A 27,514-nucleotide genomic window follows, 5' to 3' on the forward strand; every position below is an offset into this window, starting at 1 on the left:
CCAAATTAAATAAAAAAAATGTGAATTATGGACCCCACTAAATATCAACTTCCTTAGAAAGAGACCAGTATTTTCAGGAGAGTCATTGGTATCTTTAAATAGCCCCCCCTGTAATGACTGGAACATGACAAACAGTTAGAGAAAAACTGCAGTACTGTATAACATTACAAAAGATGTTTCTTGTGTACATACTTCTTGGGTGAAAAAAAAAAGTTTTCATATTAATGGTTCTATAAGGATTAACAGAAAAACTGCCAGTTAAGTACCTTGCTAAATGGAATTCCATATTTCTTCAATATTGACGGCGATATGAGAGTCATTTTATGCCTCAGAAATGCATCGCAGCCCTGAAAACTGCTGGGGAAGAAACCTGCAAAAATATTGAGCAAAAATAATAAGCACATTGAAAAATTATATAACATTTCTGGCAATTAAAAATCATTTGTAAAGGTGAAAATTTAAGGATTGTTTAAAATACCATTGTACTTTTTTAATCTTCCTTTTTCATTTGTTTTAAATTTCTTCTAATTTGTCTGGTATTATTTCTATCTGCACATGTGCCCTTAATTAGTGTCTTAATACACATGTCCCTCACGGCCTAGGACACAAAGATGTGGGGGCGCTCTGCAGGTTCATGTTCAAAAGTTTTCCCTAGTCCAGGTAGTTTGCTCCTCTGCTGCTCTGGCCTCCATCTTCTCCTCCCCCCTATCACTCCCTCCCCTGCCATTCTGCTTAGTTACCCTCCCCTCCCTCCTTTCTCTTATTATGGCACATATAAGCACACGCACGCACACATACGGGGGGGGGGGCATTGGTAGATGGCTTGGCCCCGGTCCTGCTTGAGGTTGGATGGTCTTGTCTAGGCAGTAAACCACATGTAAACCAGCCGGGTCTCTCTTAGCTGTATTCACTTAACAGATGGGAGCCCTAGGTAACACGGCTGGCCAGCCCACTACCCCCTGCAAGCATGCCTAACAGAGTTGAGGGAGGGGAGTGTGAAGGAGAGGGGAGGGGAGTGTAGGTGAGGGGAGGATGGAGGGGAGGGCTATAGAGTGCAGCAAACATGGACTTGGGGTTGGCAGAAGACATTCCAAAGCACCCCTTTATTGTTGCTTCCTAGGCAGGTGCCTCTTCTGTCTACCCCTAGTTCCTGCCCTGCCTGTGTTAGTAAAGGAGTCTAAAATTCCTACTAAATCAGTACTATCCACCTCAGCAAATATATGGATACTAAATCTGGTCAATAGATCCACAAGAAAAATCTACTGGATTACTCATCTTATGCATGTCCTATTTTGCCTAGTATCAGGCAAAGAAAAATTGATATAGTTCACCAGAAGAAAAATGTCTTCTTTAATAGCAAATTGAAATACAAAACAATGTTTGTCCCAGTTTAAATTTTAAAAAACGACATCGGTCTCATTAGTAACTGATCAATACTATCCATTTAGAAAGTCAGTTGAAGATGTAAAGCTAGCCTGGAATAACAGAAACTTGAAAAATTAACATCTTAAGCATTTTGTGGTTCCTATGCTTTTAGAGATAAAAACAAAAATGAACCAATTATACAAGCCAAATAAACTATGAAAAGTATCAAAGATTTCATTACAATATTCCACACAGAAAATATGTGGAAACTGCAAACATTGTTTAATAAATCTTTCAAATGAATGCATTACAACAATGCTGTGAAATGGACAGTGCTCTATTATTGAGCAAGAAGCAAATAGATCAAGAGGGTAATCAAGCATGAAATTAAAATGCATGCACATATAATGTATTCATTATTAGACTTCGATTTTACTATTCAATGTAAAATTCTTCTTGGTTTGAAAACTCATTTATGACTCAATCAAATCCATTTAAGGAATGAATATTGAATTCTGCTTCACAACCGAAGTCCTCCTAAAGCATTTTGGTGGTTGTTTCCCCATACATATTTACTTGAATGCTGGCATTTTCTTTTATAACTGTTTTCGTTTAGAATTTTCAGCAGGTGGTACCCTTGTCCTTTCAGCACAAAGATTTCATTTGGAATAATGCATAAGGAAATCAAGTCATTTAAATAATGTTTTGTTTTCTACAACCACAAAGAAAATACTATAGAATAAGAATAAGTCACTCAGCAAAAAATTAAGTTTCCTTAATGGACAATTATCAAAGAAACTAACTTTTGTGGCTACACACAAATTGGAAAGCATTTATTTACCAAACAAATTTCCAAGGGCAAGAGGTCAATTCTGCTGGCAAAAGGAGATTGCTTTATGCCCACATGTGATGATTATTTTACATAGTTAATTACATAGTTAAATCGGGTTGAAAAAAGACAAAGTCCATCAAGTTCAACCCCTCCAAATGAAAACCCAGCATCTATACACAAATACCGACCTTCGACACATTCACATAAACTGCACATACCAATATCTATACTAATTGTAGATTTTAGTATCACAATATCCAATGATATTATGCCTGTCCAAGAAATCATCCAAGCCATTCTTAAAGGCATTAACAGAATCAGCCATCACAACCTCACTTTCCTCACTGTGAAGAACCCCCTAGGCTGCTTCAAATAAAGTTATTTTCGTAAAGAGGTAGCCTCTGGTGCGGTGATCCTCTTTATGGGAAAAAAAAGTCCCCTGCTAATTGTCTATAATGTCCTTTCATGTACTTGTAAAGTGTAATCATGTCTTGTCGCAGGTGTCTTTTTTCCAGAGAAAACAACCCCAGTCTATCCTCATAATTGAAGTCTTCCATCCCTCTAACCAGTTTTATTGCATGCCTCTGCATTCTCTTCAGCTCATTTATATGCATCTTAAAGGAGAACTAAATCCTAAAAATGAATATGGCTAAAAACGTCATTTTATATACTGAACTTATTACACAAGCCAAATATCTTTACTGCTAAAAGGCTGTGATTGCCTTGGGCAGGTAGAGAAGCTCAAAAGATAATGTACAGTAGGTCTAGCCTACTTTTTTAGCTAAGCTTTAGTTCTCCTTTAAAGACTGGAGCGCAAAACGGCACCGCAGACTCCAGGAAAAGTTATGTTTTCATCCCTTGAGTTGATGCCCTTTTTCATGCAAGACAGAACTTTATTTGCTTTAGTAGCCACAAAATGAACACTGCCAGGAATTAGACAACTTGTGATCTACAAAACCCCCTAGATCCTTCTCAGTTAAGGAAACTCCCACAAACTGCCATTTAGTGTATATATTTAGATTATTTATGCAAAGTGCATAACCTTGCATTTATCTACATTGAACTTAGTCAGTTTGCTGCCCAGTTTTCCAATTTAGTCAAATCACTCTGCAAAGTGGCAGCATCTTGCCTGGTACATATAGTTCTGCATAATTTAGAAATAGAAACTGTACTTTCAATGCCCAGCTGCAGGTCATTAATAAACAAGTTAAAAAAGCAAAGGACAAAGTACAGAGCCCTGTGGTACTCCAGCATTAGTTCGAAAATGTTCCATTTACCACTCCTATTTGTAATTTATCATTCAGCCAATTCTCTAAATACAAATACTATGTTCCAGGCCAATCATTAGGACTTAAACCAGTATCCTTCTGCTTTAGCAAAGTCTAAGTAGATTAAATCCACTGCCATCTCAAAGTCAAGGTCCCTGCTCACCTTCTCAAAAAATATATTAAATTAGTCTGGCAAGATCTAGTAGGCATAAAACCATGCTGGCACAAAGTATTATTATTTGCAAGTAAGTCTAGTATCTTATCCATGAATACTGCTTCAAAAAGCTTTTTTACCACTGATGTCAGACTAACCGGCCTATAGTTTTGAGGCTAAGAACAGGAAAATTTTTTGCAGCACCACATTACCAATTAGCCTATTTTATATACAATAGAATACAAAAATATATCGAAAGTGTCCAGAAGACTACGAAACGCGTCAAGCGTAATGGTTCTGTACACTATTGATGAATTCTTATAATGACAGAATGGATGAATAAAGTATTGGATTTTATCCATTCTACTTTATGTCGTGCTCCATGCTACACAGATGAATATTCGATTTTATTTAACTGCATTGTTTTTCACCAAAATACATTTACACATACATGTATGTATACCACCTGTCAATTTACTGAATCTTATCTCAGTTCTTTTCTCAAACTGATTATTTTGTTTATTTTTTTAAAGTTTTTATTTTGCAATTTTTACATCAATAAGCAGAGAAAGGAAATAGAAAAGAGAAGAAAAGAAAAGACGTGAGGCAGAGGCAGTCATTACAGCTATACAGGATTTCAATCATTTTCACAGACTACTGTAAATTCAACCAGGTACCCCATATGGCACCAAATTTCTCTGGGTACCCTCTGGCTAAGTATGTCAATTTCTGACTTGATTTTGTCAATATTGCAACGAGGGAGGGGGGGTCAAAGGACCTCCAGTGCATAAGAATGGCTTTCTTGGCGTAATAGAGAAGTTTTAGGTAGCAGAGTAGGAGCGAAGTGGAACATCACCAGACAGGTCTAATAACCAGAGTTCCGGGGAACGAATATTTGGGAGTGTTAACTTTTCATTCAAGAACTGAAGCATCTTACCCCAGAATCCCTGCATCACCGGGCATGACCAAAATACGTGAAGTACCTACCTCATCTCTGCACTTAGGGCACAGATCTGATACATTATCGCAAACTTTACCTGGATGTATCTATCTCTCATTGAGATGGAAATATTTTGACCCATTTTAAGAGCATCAGACCACTTCTCATCATCCAACCCAGGAATGTCTCTCTGCCATTTGGTCTTAAGATTTTTCCATGGGTGAAGGGCCTGCAGTCGACAAAATTGTATAGAACCAAGAGAGTGTTTTGGTCAGGTCTTGTCTATGGAGGTAGGACTCCAGAGTGGTTTCAGCTACCCTTTCAGCCACCAATTTAAGTATATTAGCAAGAATTTTAGCAAAGATTTTAACATACGAGTTTAGTAGGGAAATTGGACGATATGACTCACATCGATCAGATGGCTTGCCTGTTTTTAGGATGAACATAACATACGCATCATAGCAAGAATCTGGTAAAGTACCAATTCCACCAGACCCATTAAACAACTCTACCAGTCTAGGAGCTAAAACATCTAAATATTTCTTATACCATTCTATGGAAAACCCATCAGGTCTGGGTGTTTTCGCCGGGGGACATGCATTAATTGCATCTTTAACTTCGTGGACTGTAATATTTTCCAGCATCATTGCTGAATCATGAGGTACTACTGGAAAGTCAATGCTATTTAAATACTCAGTGAGTCCTTCCATTGCATCATCTTTGGGTATCTGGTACGTCGCCTGGAAGTATTGCCTAAAATGATCCAACATCTGGGTTGGGTCTGTAATTGTATTATTACCATCTGTGACACTATGTATTACAGTTCTAGGCACATCACACAGAGCTAAACTGATTATTTTTAAAGGAGCAATAAAGATATGTGCCTAAAATATGACCCAGTAGCTCCCCATCTTGTTTTCTGCCGATACACTACACATGCTCTATGCAGCCGTCAAGGAAAACTATACCCCACAAACAATGTAGGTTTTTTTTTTTTAAAAGATATTGCATAAAACAGCTCATATGTAAAACCCTGCTTCATGTAAATAAATCATTTTCATAATAATATATTATTTTGGTAGTATGTGCCATTGGGTAATCATAAATAGAAAATTGCCATTTTAGAAAATAAGGACAGCCCCCTAGGATCGTACGATTCACTGTGCACACAAACATACCAACAAACCATACTTGATAGGTCACATGAGCCAATTAACAGACAGAGTTCTGTCTTTTGCTTCAACACTTCTTCCTGTTACAGTTAGAGTTGTAGTATTTCTGGTCAGGTGATCTCTAAGGCAGCACAGAGACCATCCCGAAATGGTGGTTCAAGGCAAGAGATGAAAAAGGGCAATATTTTCTTAAGTATATAGACCAGTTTGGTAAGATTCTTTAATATGCCACTTAATATGATATAAACTATATGTTGCTTAAGTGTTCATTTTGGGTTATAGTTTTCCTTTAATGAATGAACTTAGGGGCTGATGGAAAAGATACTGAATATATATCATATAAATGACACAATATAAAGCTGATTAATAATTTATTTGGATTATTGCAACATGGCAGCTCTGAAACACAATTAGCATCAGAATTTAATAATCGGCTGACAGGCAAACTTCATTTTCTGTTTGATGATCTGGGACAACCCCTTAAGCTTCGCAACAGCTGCTTAGAGTCCACTGGGCATGTGCGTGTCTCAGACACTTTCTAACAAAATCCAAGACTGAAAACTTTTAATACACTTTCCATTTGTGTTAATGTTCCTTACTGCACTTTATTCAATGCCATCTTCAAATGTATTTATATGCGTACCTCTAATTTGCTCCAGTCTGTGGAGCTCATTTATCAACACTGGGCAAATTTGCCCATGAGCAGTTACCTACAGTATGTCAACCAATCAGTGATTAGCTTTTTAAAGTCAGTTGCAAGTAGAAAAATGAATGGAGCTATTTGATTGTTTACCATGGATTACAGCATGGGTTAATCTTATGAGGAAAGACTGGCCAAATTGGAGTTGTTCACGCTGAAGAAGAGGAGTTTAAGGAGTGATATGAGAACTATGTATAAATATATAAGGGGATCATGTAATAATCTATCTAATGCTTTATTTACCAGTAGGTCTTTCCAGCTGACAAGAGGGTACCCATTCCGATTAGAAGAAAATAGGTTCCGTCTTAATATTCGGAAGGGGTATTTAACAGTGAGAGCTGTGAAGATGTAGAATTCTCTCCCTGAACCAGTCATACAGGCTGATACATTAGATAGCTTTAAGAAGGATGGCTTTTTAACAAGGGGGGTAATAGAGGGTTATGGAAGATAGCTCATAGTACAAGTTGATCCAGGGACTAGTCCGATTGCCATCTTGGAGTGAGGAAGGAATTTTCCCCACCTCTGAGGTAAATTGGAGAGGCTTCAAAATTTTTTTGTTTTTTTGCCTTCCTCTGGTTCAACTATCAGTAAGGCAGGTTATATATATGTAGGTTTTCAACCTAACTTACTGTGTTACTATGGTGAGTCAAGTAGAGAGTTGGTGCACAGAAACAGCTGTATACAATAGGTTCAATATGTGTGAAGGAATAGAGAAGGTTAGCAGTTGCTGAAAGGGGAGGACTGGTCAAATATTTTTTATACAAGAAAAGAGTTAAAGCAGCCATACAGGGGCTGACCACATATGCTCTTTGCCCATGGGTCGCCGGCTGCTTTACAGGGAAACAAACAAAGCAGCTTGAGTTCAGGGAAGAAAGGTGGGGGGGCTCCCCCTGCTGTTTGAAAGTATGATCGCTTCCCTGAAGAGCAGCTAGGGACTGTCCTATCCACAGCAAGCAGAGCAAGTAAAACGAAGGGGGAATTTCACTACATACAGTGAAACAATACAAATTTTTGAATTAAAGGGGTGGTTCACCTTCACATTAACCTTTAGTATGTTATAGAATGACCAATTCTAAACAACGGTCTAATTGGTCTTCATTATTTATTTTAATTATTTGCCTCTCTCTTCTGACTCTTTCCAGCTTTCAAATGGGGGTCGCGGACACCATATAAAAAACAAATGTTCTGTATGATTACACATTTATTGTTATTACTACTTTTTATTACTTATCTTTCTATTAAGGACTCTCCTATTTATATTGCAGTCTTTTACTTAAATCAATGCATGGTTGCTAGGGTAATTTTGATCCTAGCAACTAGATTGCTGAACCTGCAGAGCTGCTAAATAAAAAACTAAACTCAAAAACCAAAAATAATACAAAATGAAAACCAATTGCAAAGTGTCTCATACTATCATTCTCTACATCATACTAAAAGATAACGGAAAGGTAAACAACCCCTTAAAAAGTATATTGGAGATTTCTTTTTCATTAAAGTAAAAATGGGATTTTTTTTTGCCTTTACATCACCTTTAAATGGCAATAAAACGTCTAGTCATTCAGAGATTATAGGTATGTGTATGGCCAATTCATGTTTTAAGAATGGGTTTAAAGGTTAACACGAATATGTTATAATTTTCATTGCAGATGCTAATTAATCCAGTATAAGGGATAATAGGGTTGTTCCTGCCAAGAGTAACTGCACCTACTGCAAACGTGCTAAATTTGGCACCAGATCATCTGAATTTGTGAGAAAAGGGGCAGCACATGCTTATAATACCCGGTCAATAAAACAGCCATAATTCCGAAGGGAGCAGTTAGTCAGCCTGCATTTAAGTATGAACTCAAATATGAATAATGGCTTGCAGTGCTCTAGATTTTGAAGGTAAACTGTCATATAACTTCAAATCCTATTCAATCTTGTTTGTCGAGCAATATAAACTAGCTTACATAGTTATATAATATGTGAGGAGTGTGGTGACATCCAGGAAGTGCATAATGGAAAGTCTTAGTATAATTTTTTAATTAAAATTAATGGATGTTTTAATTAAAAAAATATTTTGGGTTCCATGTTTTCTATCGTAAGCCTTTCCATAAATTGGCCCCTCGCCCTTTAAATTATACTTGTTACTACCTGACTGAATTTTTATGCAATCTTTTTAATACAACCCACTGAATTAAAGCTAAAAGTCTGCAGTTCAACTGCATCTGAGTTTCATTTAAAATTCATTGTGGTAATGTACAGAACCAAAATTAGAAAAAAAAAGTTGTCTCTGTCCAAAGATTTATGGGCCTAACTGTATATCAACTGTCTTGTTATTTTTGGATGATAATTCCATTTAACATCACAGATTCTTTAATGCTGATTTTGAACTCTTTTTAATTAGTGTAAATACAATATGCAGTTAGAAAACGAATACCGTTAACCAACTCAACATCAATAGAAATGACCCAATAGTTTAATGAGCATTAGGATACTCCTAGAAAGATCTAACAACTGTTTATACAACAAATTTATATACATTACTCGTTGCACACAAGATAAAGACACTTGATTTTGGATAGCTGTGAATTGTAATGGACTAAATAAGCAACATTTTAGAGCAACTATCGACTGTAGCAGAAACTGAATGTTTATATCAATTACTATAACCGTTACTTTTAAATCAATGCTAGTGTATACTGAATCAGAAGATTTTCCTTTTAAACAAAAAAAAAAGTTATAAATACTTGTGGGGGAGCCAAATGTGCCAAAGCACAATCATAAAAAAAGAGCCACAGTAAAACCTACCAGAAATAACCACAGAATGTCAAATATTTATAACAGGTCTCATTTATTAAATGGGACAAGGTGCAAAAAATACTAGCAAAAAAGACCATGGTTTTGACAAATTTCCACCTAGGCTCCCCTGAATATGTTATAAAGATGCCCCATGCATAACCCTGCAGACACATGGCACATCTGGAGTCCTCTCATTTTTTTTTTTTTTTTTTAAACACCTGCTCACTTGAGTCACTGCTCCTGTAATTTAGCGTTAGTCTCAGAACAAAGCTTGCACTGCTTTATCTGATGAAGTGCACTCCAGATTTTGCATTGACAGAATAAAATACATTGGCATCATTGAAAACATATTAAAATATTACCTTGAGCCAGTCTTTCTAGTCTTTTACCATGCTCTGGTGGGACTGTATACCTGAGAATGAAAAACACAAAATATAAATAAAAACAAACATAAAAAAAAATCAAAAAACAAACCCAATTCCTACCATTATAAATACAAAAAAAAGATCTGTCATTTGAAAACCTGGTATATCCAGAATCCAGTATAGGATCCATTTTACAGAATGCTAGAGTTTTCTGGATAAGGGACCTTTCCACAATTTGGATCGCTATACCTTAAATCTACTAAAAAATATTTAAACTGTAAATAAACCAAATGGGGTAATTCTTCCACAAATATAGATTAATGCTGCTTAGGATCAAGTACAAGGTAATTATAGGTTTTATTTTTACAGGGAAAAAGAATATAATTTCTAAAATAAGAGGTTAACTTTTAGTAGGTTATATAATGGCTCATTATTTATTTTTTATAGTTTTTTAATTATTCCCCTTCTTCTTCTGACTCTTTACAGCTTTCAAATGGGAGCCACTGACCCCATCTAAAAACAAATGCTCTGTAAGGCTACAAACTTATTTTTATTGCTACGTTTTTTTACTCATCTTTCTATTCAGCACCTACCCTGTTTATAATCCTGTCTCTTATTCAAATTAGTGCATGGTTGCTAGGGTAATTTAGAACCTAGCAAACAGATTGCTGCAATTGCAACCTGGAAAACTGCTGAATAAAAAGCTAAATAACAAAAAACTACACCTAATAAAAAATGAAAATCAATTGCAAATTGTCTCAGAATATCACTCTCTACATCATAATTAAAGTTAACTCAAAGGTGAACAATCCCTTTAAGTACTACTATCCATGGCTTTTAGGGTATGAGTATAACCAGGTGCTCAGTGTGGTGATCTGAAAGTTTGCAAAAAGGGATATATTTAAGTGACTATCTATCTGGAGTAAGAAGATAGGATTAGGCGGTGCTGGACTGAGCCACCAGTGGATATAGTAGATTTGGGCTGCTAGCAAGTAAAAGTACCAGTGTGGAAGACCCAGTCCCCTTTCACTCACAGGAGCTCTAAGCTTGCTCCTGGCAAACCTGGGTAGTTTGTTTGCCCAAAGGAAAGCTGTGTGGATAGCGTTGAGGGAGGTGGATAAGGTATATGGAATGGGGACAGGAGAGTTATGAAACACAGAGGGAGGAATATCATTTTTAGCAAGTTGATCCTGTCCCAGATTGAAATGGGTAAGTTAGTCCACACTTTCAGTTTCTCTTTCATGGTGCAGAGGATTGGTTCAAGACTGAAGGGTATGAAGGGGTCTAAATCCCTAGAACGATGCCAAGGTACTTGAAGAAGTTTACCCACACTAGGAGAGTGGAAAGGAAAAAATTGAGATGAAGGTTTGTGTCAATGGGGAATATGATCAAATGGTTATGCTATCAAATGGCGAGAGCTGTGCATAGGTCCACAACCAAGTATTAAATGGGCATATGAAATGTGCACAGCCACTCACTTAAAACATTGTCTGAAATCTATATTTTGAATTGTCTGAACTCTATATGCAGGACAGTCTGGAGGAAGTCACCTGGGATATGCAGGTATAGAAGCACATCATCCACATATAGTGATATACACTCTTCCTCTAGTGCGTTCTGGGGTGCCCTAATGGTACAGAGTATAGCAGCTCCTGGCTCCTGTATTTTCTATAGTGTTTCTCTGCCTCAACTAGATTCCTCGGTTTCTCCTCTAGCTCCCTCACCGCTTACTTTCTAGCAAAATAAGTTATTTGCTTAAGGGCAGGGGCACACGGGCAGATTCGGGGAGATTTAGTAGCCTGGCGACCAATCGGCTCTTCTTCGGGGCGACAATCTCCCCGAACTGCTTTACCCCTGCCTTCCGCCTGCTAAAATGAAAAATCACCTGTGGCAATACACTCTCGGCACTTCAATTTCCGAGGTCGCCCGAAGTTTCCTCGTGAGGCAACTTCGAGGCGACTTCGGAAATCGAAGCACCGCCAGTGCCATTGTGCTGGCGTTTTCTCATTACAGCAGGCGGAAGGCAGGGGGAAGGCAGTTTGGGAGTTTGTCACCCCAAAGAAGAGACGATTAGTGCCAGGCGACTAAATCTCCGAAAATCTGCCCGTGTGCCCCTGCCCTGATGGGAGATTGCCCTCCCGTAACTCAGAGTTGTCTAGATAACAGATTTCCAGATAAGGGAGCCTGTATGTTAATCCCTTCTCTGCCAGTAGAATTTCATTTGAGTTTAAAGTCAGACGATTTTTAGGGGGGGGGTAACAATTTTCCATAATATAGACATTGCAGAAACATATGTATCATTATATGCACAACAATACAGGACTTTTCAAAAGTCCCATTTGTAAAACAGTAACAAATGTATAGTTTTTTGAGAAATTTAAAGCACACCACAGAAATGTAAATATACCTTACATTAGAAGGTGAAATATGACATCAACAGCAAGTTTACCCCACTTTTTTTTTTTTTTTTTAAATGTACGCATTTTAGGGATTCCAAAATGGGCAAATATGTTTTTCTATTCCAAACTAATTGTGAAGGGCTTTTTGGCTGCTTTTAGCCCGTCTCACCCTAACCAGGTCGGTTTCTCTATTCCAAACTAGCAACCGTCTAAAAAGCTTACATTTCCAATATCCACAGCGTTAGCTACTTACATAAAACATCCTAAATATGAATAACATGGTTTTCCTCAAAAGTTTGATGAACAATATGCCTAGTTGACTGTAACATACAAGTTAGAAAAACTAAAGCCAATCTGTATCTAATTTCTAATTTGCAAACTGTGCCCTACAGAACCATAATGGCAGCCTTCACTGCAAGATATACGTTTACTTAGACAAATGATATCAAGAGTTTCTACAGCAAACACTCGGGTTTTATTATTGTGGGTAGAAGTACATTGTTTATTAAAACAAATGTTAATTGCCTAGTAAGATTAGTGGTAATGGAATTGTAACCCATTATTTTTTTAACAGGTAAATTAATGGGTCACTATAGACAACAGGCTCTTCCTGCAACATGGTCTAGGGCACCCCACTACTAAATGCTTGTGTGAGAATCTATTGCCATTCGGGACTATTATGAACAAAGTTTTTTCTTTTTTTTTTTAATGAATGCAAGTTTTTGTTGTAAGGATACAAAACTTTATTTGAGCTGCTAGGACCCTGCATTTTCTACATTCTGGCAACTACTTCAACCGGTTTCAGTCACAATGGCCCAGCACAAACCACAGATTCTCCAGTGGTGTGTGGTGGGAGTCAGATCATGTTCTGCATCTGCTTTCTCTACCACAGCCTCTAGTTACCTTAACAAACATCACATTGCCCTAGAGCCTTGTCTTCCACTCTACGAAGGAGTATCGAATATGCAGACTAGTCCAAATACATGTCTGTTATTCCACCGTTTATACAAGAAGTATGTCAGCTATTGTATTTGTGCATTGCAAAATTCATTAATAGATAGCAGGATAGAGGCCTAATGACACGTCACTTTTCGAAATGTTTTTCCCTCGGCAGGCAAGATGAACAGTTATACGCACAGCGATTGCAAAAATAATTTTACCCTTGAATAAAATAAAAGGCTTGCCTTCAGGGATATTTGTTGAAGCGTGTGTACATCACTTGAATTTTTCAGATGGGAAATCAATGGATTGAACAGATCGTGGATGTAGAGTGATGTCCAAGTAAGAAAATATCAAGAGGATTAGATGCTTGTTTTGTACATTACGGATAGGAAAAGCACTAGTAGAATGCAGTGTTCAACAAAAAGCATACTGTAGTGCTTAACTTTACAAACTATAAGGGAAAGCAGCAAATCGGAACTAAATAACTGCTGGATGCAGACAAAGCAAGGCATAATGCCAACTCTGTTTTATTTAGGTCTCCCTGGTATTGCCTATCTAGTGAGCTGAAAAATATCCCAGTGTTGTCTTACTTTGTAGTGCATTGCCACAACAACGAATCATGCATATTGTGAGTACTTATCTTACTCTATTTATATATTTGGGATTCAACGGTAAAGCATATACTTGAAATTAATATGTCTTCTTCAGGGTAGTCAATCACAGCTCTGACTTCAAACATAGAAAGATATACTGCAGTTCCCTGAGAGGTCTGCTCAGCTGCTGATTGGCTAGCATTTTACCATGCAAAGGGCTGACAGCCTGAAGAAGACAGCAGTCCTTTTCAAATTAAACATGAAATCCATTTTTTTTTTAATTAAAACTTTCATATCAGTTGTAAACTCATTTAAAAATCTCAGCTGTCAATCAAATATTGCCTGCACTTCCTCTATGCCTTAGACATAGAGGCGGGACAAGCAATTACTTTCACATTCCATTCAGCACTAACTAGATGTCACTGCTCCCCCACATTCCCCCAGTTTTGTTAGCCATTTAATTGTGTAGCCAGGACATGGGGATGGACATCAGGTCCCCCATTCTGGTGCATAAACAAGATTCTGAAATGATACAAGGCTTGTCTTAATAACAGTCCACAAAATGGCTCCTACCTGCTTGTTATAATTATGAATTCCCAGACTGATGGAAACAAGATTCATATAATTTATATAGTGTAATTTAAGTTCATTTTGCTTAACTAACGTGAGAAAATAGGATTTGGAATATTTTTTTTGGGTAATGGGTCCTCTTTAAGGTATATTAACATACCCTTGTTTATTTAGTAGTGTAGTTAGTATTTAGTCTCGTTTTTTACCGACTGATCTTGTGTGAAAAATAACAAAAAAAAGTTTCTCACATCCGTTTTTTTGAGCAAGAAAAATGCCACCAAACTTTTTCTCTGGTTGTGCAACATTTCCATAGCCTTTTGTTGAACTGAAACCTATTATAATATTAGACCAGAAATGACATTCTAGGCATTTGGAACCCAAAACTGCGCTCAAGAACATATGTTGTCAAAACACCACAAGTGTCAGCCTTCCAGTTCAATTGTGCTCTGTCTTCATGCCCAAGTTTCCCTCCTCATTGGGACATAGTCCTTATAGGAGTCTACATGGGCTGTGGTCTAGAAAGGAGCTAAAAATATCCAATTCCTTTCCAGTAAGCAAAGATCATAACCTTCACATAAAGCTACAACTATAATTCTTATTTCACGATACTAGCACAATTTTGCTAAAAACATTTAGGTGGTACAATATTTACAGACAATAAGCAAAGTAGCAAACTAGAATGAAGTGCCAGTCAGTGCACTGAAACCATGCAGAAGTCAGTGGGTCTGACATTTCTAGAAATGCAGGCATATAGAATGTTGTGTGCCCCTTGTCTAAGAGAAACAGGACACTAGGAGGCAGATTTCTCAGATTGTGATATTAGAGAACACTAAATAAAAAAAACTCGCCCACTTCCATTCAACGCTATAGAATTTTTAAGAATTGTACTTAACAATGGGTGAGAGTTAGCAATTTAATATACAGTTTTTAAAGGGGTTGTTCACCTTCCAACACTTTTTTCCCAGTTCAGTTGGTTTCAGATAATTCACCAGAAAAGTGTAAAGTTTTCACCTTATTATGTCTTTCTTAGGGCTCTTACAGATGAGCGTTTTTACCTGCGCTCCACTGCGTTCCGTTTTTCGGCGTTCAGCCGCAGGGGAGCGCAGGAATAGACGCATTTAATTATTTCAAATGGGGCTGTACTCACACAGGCGCATGTAGGCGCCGAACGCAGGAAAAATGCAGCATGTTGCGTCTCAACCTGCGTTCGGCGCCTACATGCGCCTGTGTGAGTACAGCCCCATTTGAAATAATTAAATGCGTCTATTCCTGCTCTCCCCTGCGGCTGAACGCCGAAAAACGGAACGCAGGGGAGCGCAGGTAAAAACGCTCATGTGTAAGAGCCCTAAAGCAGCTCAGGGTGTGGGGTTTGCAGACTCTGTAGACCAGTGATCCCCAACCAGTAGCTCGTAAGCAACATGTTGCTCCCCAACCCCTTGGATGTTGCTCTCAGTGGCCCCAGAGCAGGTGCTTATTTTTTAATTCCAGGCTTGGAGGCAAATTTTGGTTGCATAAAAAACGGGTGTTTTACCAAACAGAGGCTCCTGTAGGCTGCCAGTCCACATAGCGGCTACCAATAGTCAATCACAACCCTTACTTGGCACTAACTAGGAACATTTTTCATGCTTGTGTTCATCTCTTTTTACATCTGAAAGTTGCTTACGGGTGAAAAAAGATTGGGGACCCCTGCTGCATTCCCAAAATGCAGCTGAGAAATGAATCAACTAATGTAGCAAAATGTAACAGTCCAGAATCTGCACCTGGATTACTGAGCTGCCAGACTGAAACAGCAGAGACAGAAACAGACTATTTGTTTTACCATTTTTCACAAAATTAAAGTTTAAACGATGGAAAGCAGTCTTTTTTCTGGTGAACAATCTGAAAACAACTAAACTGAATAAAGTGTTCAGAAGGTGATCAACCCCTTTAAAAAAAAAACATATGAATGCATATAAAGTGAGTTGTTTTTCCTGTGGTGAGCTCTATACTGGCATCACTCACTTAATTTGCCCACAAGAAGCCAAAAAAAAACAAAAAACAAAAAAAAACAGTCCCTAAGTGCCCAAACACACCCACCCATTGACTTGAATTCAAATTCCCAAACAACTGGTGCTTGTCAAGTTATACTGATGTATTCTCAGACAACTTCATAATAAGTGGCACAATTAAGTCTACGGCAGCATTTTTGGATGTCACTCGTATTGCACAATATCAATTTTTGTCCCATTATAACACAGAGGAATGAATGAACTGCCTATCAGACCAGTGCTGGAGACAGGATAGAGCCACACGGGTATGTGGCTATTGACAGTCACAGTTGTTACAGTTTATGGAGACTTTCATATTCCTTTGAAGGGCCTCCAGCATGGGACCTACACATATTACCATATAAATTTAGGCAAATGAGGCTCTGTTCATGTTCATGCCAATACATGTTAGGTACTCCTAAAAAATGTATAGAAAAATAAAGGGAATGTAAACAAATCTGAAAAACTTTCTTTTAAAAATGCAGCAATTTTTTTAAATATATCTTTCAGACTATGTCTGAAAAGCATTGCATAAATAGATCAGTGCTATATAACATAGTAACGGAACAGTGACGTCCAAACTAAAATGTTAATTACGGTAACAATAACAAACACTTAGAAAACAGATGTTGAGCCACATGCATTAGAATTTATGTGCTTTTTTGAAGATATATGCAAATGGACAGAAATCAGATTATTCTTTTTAATGCTTGTAGTTAATTTGGCCAGATCAGTTTTAATTATACAAATATTTTACTTAGCCTTGGAGTGCTCATACAGCTACCCTTTTTGTGTATTTCTGTACTTTAGCAGAGTTATTCATCAGGAAGAATGGCCAAACTGCCATGTGGTTGCACTACCCACTTACCTGTTCTTTTTTATGGTGGTCTTATACCTTTAACAAACAGGTGTTGGTCTGAGCATTCTCTCTCCTATAAAAGCCACATACAGCGAAGGATTGACTCTAAGCCCAATTTGGCTGCTGCAATCTCTTCCCTATAAAAAAAAGTTAATGGTGTGGAAGATTCATGCCTATGAAACTATTCCCTAGTGAGGAAATACTTTTCCCAAGAAATGCATCCATGCAGGGAGGAGCCAGTCTTTGAAAATTGTGACCAGAGGTAATAGACAGGTCCACCAGGTGAGGTTCACCTCAACAATTTTAGTACCATAACCTTCCAACTTAAAGAACCCTGGTTTCTGAAGATATAAGCACTTGCACAGATATTAAATACTAATAAAATAGGAGACCGGGAATGTGTGGCATGATTCTTTCACACCAATTGCACTGGAAAAAATAAGAGTGATTTCAGATACTCACCATGACTTTGGCTCCCCAAAATGGAGGTAGTTAATGCTGTACAGATCCATGTCTTCGGTATGCCATGCAAATGTTGTCTTCCACATACCAAAGTAGAGGTAAGGAGTATTAACACCTTCAATAGATATTCCACATTCCTCTTCTACAACATCCAGAATGGTGTTGAGTCGAGAAATGTTCCATTCATTAACATCCTAGAAAAGTGACCAAACTTAATTAAAGTATAAACTATAACTTTACACAGTAACTAATTGCTGTGGCTTGGGTAACATCAGTATGCCAACAGAAACTAAATAAAAGCCATTTATCGGTTGGTGTTGGATCTCGATTACAAAAAAATAGCACATCGGTTGCATATTTACAGCCCTCTGCATTCAAATCATAATTCACAAGAGAGAATAGCCTTTCAAAAGGCGGGAGGAAGAGCTCATAAATTCAACGAACTAGACAAAGGGTGAGGCATTAGATAAAGTTCTAATTAATACTGAAACACATGAGAGCAATAGCAGAAGATTGTTTGTTTGGGATTTACACTAATACAGTCACGTAAGGTTTGATACACTTTACCATGACATTTATTCCATGCTGAGACACCTACAATCTATTTCTTGACCTTTTAGAAATCACAGAAGGCTTCTTATCTCAGGAAATGAACTGTAAGGCATGCAGTGAACCTATCGATATTAAGGTCCCAAATGTATAATGTGAAAGGATACTTTCTTTCTAGTTTATCAGACAATTATTTTTAACATCTTAAATCATGTTCAGATTGCAAACAACAAGATGCTTTACCTGGGTTTAACCACCACATAGTTTCTCCTACTTAAATAGTTAATACAAAACAGATTTATCAGAACATTAAAAAATTATTCAAATCATTAACCCATTCTCTCATTGGAGGAACTAATCTTACACAAAACAGACTGCTCTAATAAGAAAAATATTAAGAACAAAATGGCGTTTCCTGCAGGCTATCAGCTTCGCAAAGTTCTAGTGTGCTTTTGCCCCAGGTTCAGACTGGTCGGATGACACTTATGCAACTAGAGTTTTAAAGGGTTCCAGAGAGTCTTGGTTGGATTTAAATCATGGCTTTGAAATAGGTTCCTTTATAGATTTTCCCATGATTTTGCACCATCCATGCTTTCTTGTGTCTTAATAGGACAGTAACACCAAAATCTTTTAATACTTAATCCAAAATAAAGGGTATTTCTTATATCCCCTTTAGGTTTTTTTTAACTGCTTCACTCAGAATTCCACTTACAAAATGCTCTGCTGCAGTTTCTTATAATGAATATTGGACAGCTTGCATAAGTGCTCTTAACCAAAGTGAGCTTTGTAGTGAAGATTTGGGGCAACCTTGCCCCAAAAATCAAGCAAAAGCAGTCTGGAGAAACAAAAACATAAATTTAAACTGCAGGCACTGCTAAAAAGCTTGATTGCAGAAGCTTTCCACTACAAAGCTGACCGAGTTCAGAACACAAGGGGGAATGAAGGTGGTCTGTTGCGCGATCCAATGGGGAGTAATGGGGGCCATACAAAGAGAGCTGCTTGTTTGTTGAATTCGCCAAACAAGCAGATCTCCCCGATATGCCCACCTTCTTTTTCATGTTTGTAGTTAATTTGGCCAGATCAGTTTTAATTATACAAATAATTTACTTAGCCTTGGAGTGCTCCTACAGCTACCCTTTTTGTGTATTTCTGTACTTTAGCAGAGTTATTCAGCAGGAAGAATGGCCAAACTACCATGTAGTTGTACTACCCACTTACCTGTTCTTTTTTTATGGTGGTCCTATACCTTTAACAAACAGGTGTTGGTCTGAGCATTCTCTCTCCTATAAAAGCCACATACAGGGCAGGATTGACTCTAAGCCCAATTTGGCTGCTGCAATCTCTTCCCTATAAAAAAAAGTTAATGGTGTGGAAGATTCATGCCTATGAAACTATTCCCTAGTGCGGAAATACTTTTCCCAAGAAATGCATACATGCAGGGAGGAGCCAGTCTTTGAAAAAGCATTCAGCAGAGAGGGAAGGGAAAGTGGCCCCTGGGGTGCAATCACCATAGGTCACCCATAGGAGCAGCAGACACGTGTCTGCTGCAGCACTTACTTCCTCCAGCGATGCCCCCCAACCCGGATCAACTATCAGACCACTCCCTCCAGCTCCTCCAGCCTTCTTGAACACTGATCTGCAGCCTACACACCCCATGTTAGTGTAACACACATACAAAATACACTTACACACACTTTTTACACTCTTACATTTGCACTTACACACACACACACACATTTTTGGGGGGTTTCATGCATTCACACTACTCACATATACTTGCATAAGTGCACACATGCATACAACCTTTATTTTGCCAAGTGTATGTACATTTTTACACACAAACACAATTTATAGCTTTTTTTTTTTTTTACTGTGTCCTGTTTTTTGCCTGAAATTTTTTTTTATTGCCATTGCGAATAGTGTATTCACCAACACACTGTGCAATACATTTTGAATGTTATTTCGGAGAGTATATACAATTTTTAGTGATTTTGGTGCATTTTAGTAATTTTATTGCATTTTAACCATTGTATTGCATTTTTAGTTCTGTATAGGCATTGCTCACTTGTTTCTGTCTGAATAGTTTAGCTTTGAATAAGTTTTACAAACTGTGATTCTGATGGTTGATTACACTTTGGGAAAGCATTGAGACTCTGTTCAGTAGACCCCTGGCATTCATATTTAGGATGTTTTTTCTTGGTCCATAATGCTATGTGGGAGATATGCACTTGCAAATTTGTTTTGAGTTGATTTTGAGGTGATTTTTCAGAATTTTCATACATTTTTATAGTGATCATAAGTTGAGAAATGCTTTGATGTTTGGTACTTTGGAGTAGAAAGATATCGTTACCCATTTTAGATTTGGTAGAACGTGTACTTTTCAAAAATATATGGTTTCCTGGGGTAAACCTACTGTTCCAGGATTTTTTGGCTTTGGAATGAAAAGTGGGTAGTGCTTGAAAATTTGGTAATTTACTACTGGAAGTTTTTTATCTATAGAAGTCAGAAGTCTCCATAAAACTATACATATTTCATATTTGCACGTAAGAGACACTTGAGGCTTTCTAAATCTGCTGAATTTTTGTGCGTAAAATAAAATATTTGTGTGTTATAAATCCCCATATCATATGAAAAATGGCAATTTTTTTTTTCTTTTATTGCTTGTTCTAGAATTGAAAATACACAAAAATTTAGAAAGCTCAGGTTCTCCTTTAAAAAGAACAATGCATAGTTTCCAAAGTAAACTAAAAATCCACCCCAGGAAATATCCTTAAAGTGAGGGAGCACAAAATATTCAAAATTCAGCTGGCACGGAGTGCAAATGAAACGGGAAACTCTGCTGGCACTTCAAATTAAATGTCCAATACAAATTCAATGTTTGCATGCAAAATAGTATGCAGACAAATCAGCAAGGGTTGAAAACAAGAGAGACTTTTTCTGATTGATTCTCTACCTATTATCTATGTCTTTTTTTTCAGTTCTGTTGCTTGGGGCACTAGCAGTTATATTCATAAATGGTTAGGAAATAAAAGAGCTCCCAGATAGGTACAGCAAGACTGACATTTATTTTGGAAATCAAAACAACTTCATTAAAAAGTCTAGTTAATAAAATAAATTAACACAATATTCCTGGATTGTTATCATGAGGAAAAACATTTTAAAGCGTTCTAAATTGTCATGGCACCACCTGGTGGAAATGTGTGAGAAAACTACTACTGGCTACGGTTTGTAAAAAATCTAAAATTTTAGCTGTAACCCCAGCAGTTAAGGTAACATTTTTCTCAGTAAACATATTTCTAATGGGGGCTATTGACATGAAATTTACAACAGATGTCGTAACAACCCAAGTAATCCACACATCAAAGTACTCAAAAAAAAAAATAAGTCCATAAATTAAGTTATGTGGAATAAAGCATGTGAAGAAAAGGAGGCGCAAAAAGGCATGGAAAGCCAAGAAACCTGCTGAAATCTGTCTGAAAGCAATCGTGTGCAAATTAATATCAGCTGGTTTAGTCCTGACTGATGGCCTATAAAAATGTTTCTCATTACCAACGTATCACACAAGAAGCATCTCATGAGGTGTTAAACCAAAAAGCCCTCCAAAGACCTTTGCAACCTTATTGTTGCACAAATATATTTACTGAGAACGTTTACATGTTCAACACTTATTTTCCCTGCCGTTTATAAAATTATGTTGCCCTTATTCAAGCCTTAATGTATAGCAAGAAACTAAGGTGCATTTAGAGCAGTGATTTGCAACATTTATCTAGGGCCCTCTAACTAATAACAGGATTAGAGACACATAAAAGCATTGTTATCTTAAAGGGGATGTAAAGGCAAAAAAATAAAATCCCATTTTTACTTTCTTTAATGAAAAAAAGAAACTTATCTCCAATATACTTTAATTAAAAAATGTGTACCGTTTTTATAAGAAACCTGACTGTATGCAGTGAAATTCACCCTTCGTTTTACTTGCTCTGACAGCTGCAGTTAGGAAACTTCAGAAGGTCCCTAACTGCTGTGCAGGGAAATGATCATACTTTCAAACGACAGGGGAGCCTCCCACCTTACTTCCCAGAACTTGAGCAGCTTTGTTTGTTTGTAACAACTGTGTAGATTTGTATCCACAGACCCAGTGCAGTCTGTATATTCTGATTATTAATCGGTCTTGCTGTATCGGCTTCTGGCAGCTATTATTTGACTTGTGCTGTTTTGATCATTTATGACGATCCCTAAGCTTAACCTCCCAACTGAATCCCAGACAACACTGAGCATGTGCGTAGTCTTGGTATTGCAAAGATGTTTAACAAAGTTACAAGATGACAGCCCTCTGCGACAACTTTAAAAGCATAAATCATTTGTTTAATTGGGCTTCTGGTGCAGTAAGTTCATGTTTATATTTAGTATACAAAATACAGCATTTCTAACATTATTCTATTTTAGACTTTAGTTGCCCTTTAAAGGGTTGTTCACCTATGAGTTAACTTTTACTATGATGTAGAGCGTGATATTCTGAGACATTTTCCAATTGGATTTCATTTTTTTTTTAATTTGTGGTTATTTTGCCTTTTATTCAGCAGCTCTCTAGGTTCAGCGTTGGGTTGCTAAGGTTCAAATTACCTTAGCAACTATGCACTGGTTAGAATCAGAGACTGTGATATGAATAGGAGAGGAATAATAAAAAAGTAGCAGTAACAATACATTTGTAGCCTTACAGAGCATTTGTTTTTTAGGTGGGTCAATGACCCCCATTTGAAAGCTGGAAAAAGTCAGAAGAAGAAGGAAAATAATTCAAAAACTATTCTATAATCTACTAAAAGTTAACTTAAAGTTGAACCAACTATTTAGGAAAACCAATAAATGTTCATCCCAAATCTTAACCAGACCTAGGTTGTCTTTATTTAAGCCTTAATCATTCCCTGACCTAGGTTGTCATGCCAAATCTTACCTAACCTTAGGCTGACATCCCAAATCTTATCTTGGCCTAGAGCTGTCCTTATTTAAGTCTTAATGTATAAAAAGAGTCGGAGGTGCACTTCAAGTTCAGTCCATATCGTACCCTGAACACTTCCAAGATTATCTTGGAGCGTTCATACATATTCTGGCCAAATCTCACCCTAACTGGACTCCAGGCTAGGAGCACCTGACAAGACTCACAATTTGGGACCCACTATCTTAAAGCCTTTAACTTGCTGTTAAGAAGACTCCTGCAACTACATATACTACTCTTTAGTGTTTTCAACACCAGCTCTAACCCAGTGATCACCTTGTTTGTAATCAGACATAAAAACATTAAGTTTGCATGGTCTACTTTGCAATTGTCGGACTAGTATTACAGCAGGGATTATAAAAAATGTACACCGATTTAGGCACTGGCAGCAATTTTATTTATTCTAATTTTTAATTCTATAACAATGCAAGGAGTAAGTTGAATTGTCTCTCTGCTTCCTCAATGTTTTTTGTAGGCGCATGGTCCAAAAAAGGAAAAAACTACAAGCACGACTCATCTCTAGAAAACAATCAGTAATTTTTTCTGTCATGGCTGGACAGTTGCCTGCTTTTTGTAAAACAGTGGCGCTGCTCCTTACCAGTGTATATATCAATAGCCAGCAGTCAAGTTTGATCAGTCTACTGTAGTGAGGTTAAACATATTTATATTCTACAGCTATGGCGTGCAGCACTGATGTACTACGGAATCCATGATTATGAATTTCACCTGTAATATGCCAAATTATATTGGAATATTCTAACAACGAGGGCAATAATTTACCAAAACTGTTCTACCTGAATCTACTATGGTGTTCAAAAGTCCCAAGTTCTACACTCCTAACCAGCGTGTGCACAATCAAGACCAAAGCAATTACCATGTAAATCAATAGAAAGGAAAATATGAGTGTTGTTCCTCCACCAAGTTATAAATAATGTGATTAGCAGTACATTTCACGCCACGCACCATATCCATTAAACAGTTCAAGAGAATCTAGACAAAATTAGTTTTTGGATTATCATACGGTTTTGACATACCCACAGAACAAAACAACCAAAACCTCCACATTTAACAAGCTAGCCATCTGTCCAAGGACTCCATCTAAGGCAGCATTAAACACAACTATTAAGGCAGACTTGTATCAAAACAAAGAAAAACCCAGTGAAATCATCAAATGGTTGCCAAGGTCATGGTTATGAGATAATGCTGAATAGTGATGTTTTGTCTACCTTTATCTCTCTTTAGACTGTGTTGTCTCACTTCTTTCCCAATATTTAAAAAGTGATACTATGACTACTTAAGTGTTTACAAAATTTAAAAATATAAGTAAAAGAATATTTAAAAATCCTCTCATTAGGCACCTTAAATGTTTCTTACTTATAGAAGGATGAATTTGTCTTGACAGTATCCTAGCTGACTGCAAAAACATCAGCTAGATGTCTCTTATTTGCAATCCTTCAGTCTTGAAACAAAGCCTAAAGGCCCCCATACACAGGCCTATAAAAGCTGCAGACAGACCAAGCCGGCAGCTTATCAGCCTATGTGTTTTCCTGATCGATATCTGTCCGCAAGTCGGGCAGGTTAGAAAATCCCGTCAGATCGAGGCCACATCTTTTCATTGATGCCATCCCACAATCCGACCGCCCATTTGGCCTCCATTCTGATCCTCCCAAAAAAGAAAAAAAAAAGTGCATTTTTGGGCCAATGAAATCATGTGCTTGAATACCCTTTCCTTCATACTGGTTCTGGCTATGAGCCTATGATTAAGTAATGTTCCCAAAACGCGTTAGGTATCGATTTCTCAGCAGCCACCTGTGTTTTTTAATAGATCAATAAACAGTGGGTTTGTTTAATTAGGCAGTGTGCTCTACATTTCTTTTTCCTTTTTTTGTTTGTGATAAACACATTATGAGGAGTTCTGCATCTATACAGGCATACTGAATCCTCTGCAGTCTGCCCATAATACTTAACAAGTGGAGCAGGGGTAAATCAGAATTGTTTTTCTCTGTTACAAAGTATGAATAAATAATTTATATACCGTATATACTCGAGTATAAGCCGACCCAAGTATAAGCCGAGGTACCTAATTTTACCTACGAAAACGTATTGACTCGAGTATAAGCCTAGACACAACTACAGCCCTGTCTCCCAGCAGCGCACATTCCCCCAAAGAGACCCCCCCAGCGATCAACCGGACTTCTTTGCAAAGTTGATGGTGACAGAGAATTGCCAAATGGATTACTGTGTGCATTGTCCCACTGTCCCACTACCATGTGCAGAGGGTGCTGTGTGATATTGCCATCACTGTTAATCTTTTGTATAACCAACAGAGGGCGCTGTGTGATATTGCCATCACTGTTAATCCTTCATATAACCAACAGAGGGCACTGTGTGATATTGCCATCACTGTTAATCCTTCATATAACCAACAGAGGGCGCTGTGTGATATTGCAGTCACTGTTATTCTTTCATATAACCAACAGAGGTCGCTGTGTGATATTGCAGTCTCTCCCCAAGCGAAATGTTGGTATAGAAATGATAAATAATAAAAGTGACTGCAATCTCAGCTACTGCCCACTGACTTGAGTATAAGCCGAGGTAGACTTTTTCGGCACATTTTAGATGCTGAAAAACTCGACTTATACTCGAGTATAACCCAAACCATAACTCAACACATTTAATGATAAACAAAGAGAAAGTTTAGAAATTCTAAATTTTATTTTTAAATGACTACAATTTAAGCTTACTTTTTCATAGAGGCTTCCATTGACATCTGCTCCATATATTGGCGGCACAAATGTTACATTTTTCCAGTACTTGCGTTCCAGATCCTCGTAATCAATGTATGTGGGAGTACAATACCTGAAATAAATATGGTTTTCTTTAAAACAGTACTCTTATATAAAAAAAGATTGTTGGATGGATAATCATCCTTTCATACATCCAGACATGTGCCAAAAATACATTTCGGAGTTTGTCTATGGTGACTGGCCAGAAGAGTTAAAGAGTTAAACGATTCTTAAAAAGTCAGCAGGCAAACACACTAACCTGATGAAAGACAAAGGTGTTAAAAGGAAAGTATACCATCACCATCTGAATTTGCAGAAATAAAACTTGTGGGTTTTTTTTTCAATGATGATTTAAGTGATGGATTCTGGGACTTGGGTGTCCCTCAAGCTTTCCATAGTGGGTATTGCACAGATTGCCTGGAAAGCTAAGGGAGGGGTTGCATTACACTGTGATCCTAAAGGATGTTGGGAAATGGTTTGTTGTATAACATGGCTTTCATTCAATTTGTGAAAACAGAAATGTCTTCGTATAGTAAAAAAAAAAAAAAATTATATTTGTTTGTTTGTGGCTGTTCAGATAGTGTTGCACCCATTTTTTTTTAAACAAAGGCTAACTGATTGAGCTTATATAAAAAAAGGGCTGTAAAACGTATTCATCCCTTTTATAAAATGTATAATTAAACCATAGAATTCTTAATGAATCAGATGAAAATTGAGCATAGGACTGGCCAGATATGGGATGACTTTGACGTAGTTGGCCAGCTTAAATATATTGCAATATATGTTTAAAGGGTAAGGCATTTTTCAGTAGCAGTATGCACAAAATGTCTCTGTCTTAAATATATTGATAATGGGTTGAGTGCAGAGGAATCTTGTATTTGTCTATCTATATATATATATATATATATATATATATATATATATATATATATATATATATATATATATATATATATACACACACACACACACACACACACACACACACACACACACACACACACACACACACACACACTCTTTCCAATGAGTATCCGCACTCGTTGCTGATGGATATCAATTATCAGTAGACCAGCACTCCTTTTTAAAATTTAATATCTTTTATTGTCATGGTATCAAACCGACGTTTCGGTCCACATTTGGACGTTTTTCAAGGATGATACAAAAACTTTCTAAAAACACATTAAATAACAAAAGTGCTCCATTACAAACCAATCAGTGCCCTTTTTCAATCAGCATTTCAATGTGAGTCATGTGTTTCAATTAAGTGTCTATCATATATAGTGAACATACACATATATATATATATATATATATATATAAAAAAAAATCAACAATTACATATCCATCATATATATATCAATCGTGTAAAAATGCATATCTTTGTATTTCAATAAAACCATAAATATGTGAATACATATTTAATATTTTTCAAAAAATGTTAAAAATATTAAATATTTATTCACATATTTATGGTTTTATTGAAATACAAAGATATGCATTTATGCACGATTGAGATATATATATATATATATATATATATGATGGATATGTAATTGTTGATTTTTTTTATATATATATATATATATATATATATATATATATATATTATAATATAAAGTAATTAAAATATATAATATTGTGCACTGGTAAGAGAGATAAAACACCATTGTATTGGACAGGGCTTATCTGTTATGTGCTATGCAACCTGTGCCTTTACTCCTTTTTTCCAGCTTGAAGAGCTGCTACCATGGCTACAC

General features: G+C 37.0%; 1 protein-coding gene across 8 annotated transcripts in view; it reads right to left on the reverse strand.

Annotated features, from left to right (window-relative positions):
* The window catches only part of kdm4c.S (lysine (K)-specific demethylase 4C S homeolog), a 121,001-nt gene that overhangs the window by 76,256 nt on the left and 17,231 nt on the right, over positions 1-27,514 (reverse strand). For all 8 annotated transcript variants that reach the window (XM_041580115.1, XM_041580116.1, XM_018243809.2 and 5 more), the window contains 4 exons: positions 25,713-25,827; positions 17,430-17,623; positions 9,575-9,624; positions 267-370 (listed from right to left, as the gene is read on the reverse strand). In XM_041580115.1, the coding sequence (XP_041436049.1) occupies positions 267-370; positions 9,575-9,624; positions 17,430-17,623; positions 25,713-25,827 (463 nt within the window). The remainder of the gene's footprint in view (positions 1-266; positions 371-9,574; positions 9,625-17,429; positions 17,624-25,712; positions 25,828-27,514) is intronic.

The sequence above is a fragment of the Xenopus laevis genome, chromosome 1S, assembly GCF_017654675.1.
Source record: "Xenopus laevis strain J_2021 chromosome 1S, Xenopus_laevis_v10.1, whole genome shotgun sequence".
NCBI lineage: Eukaryota > Metazoa > Chordata > Amphibia > Anura > Pipidae > Xenopus > Xenopus laevis.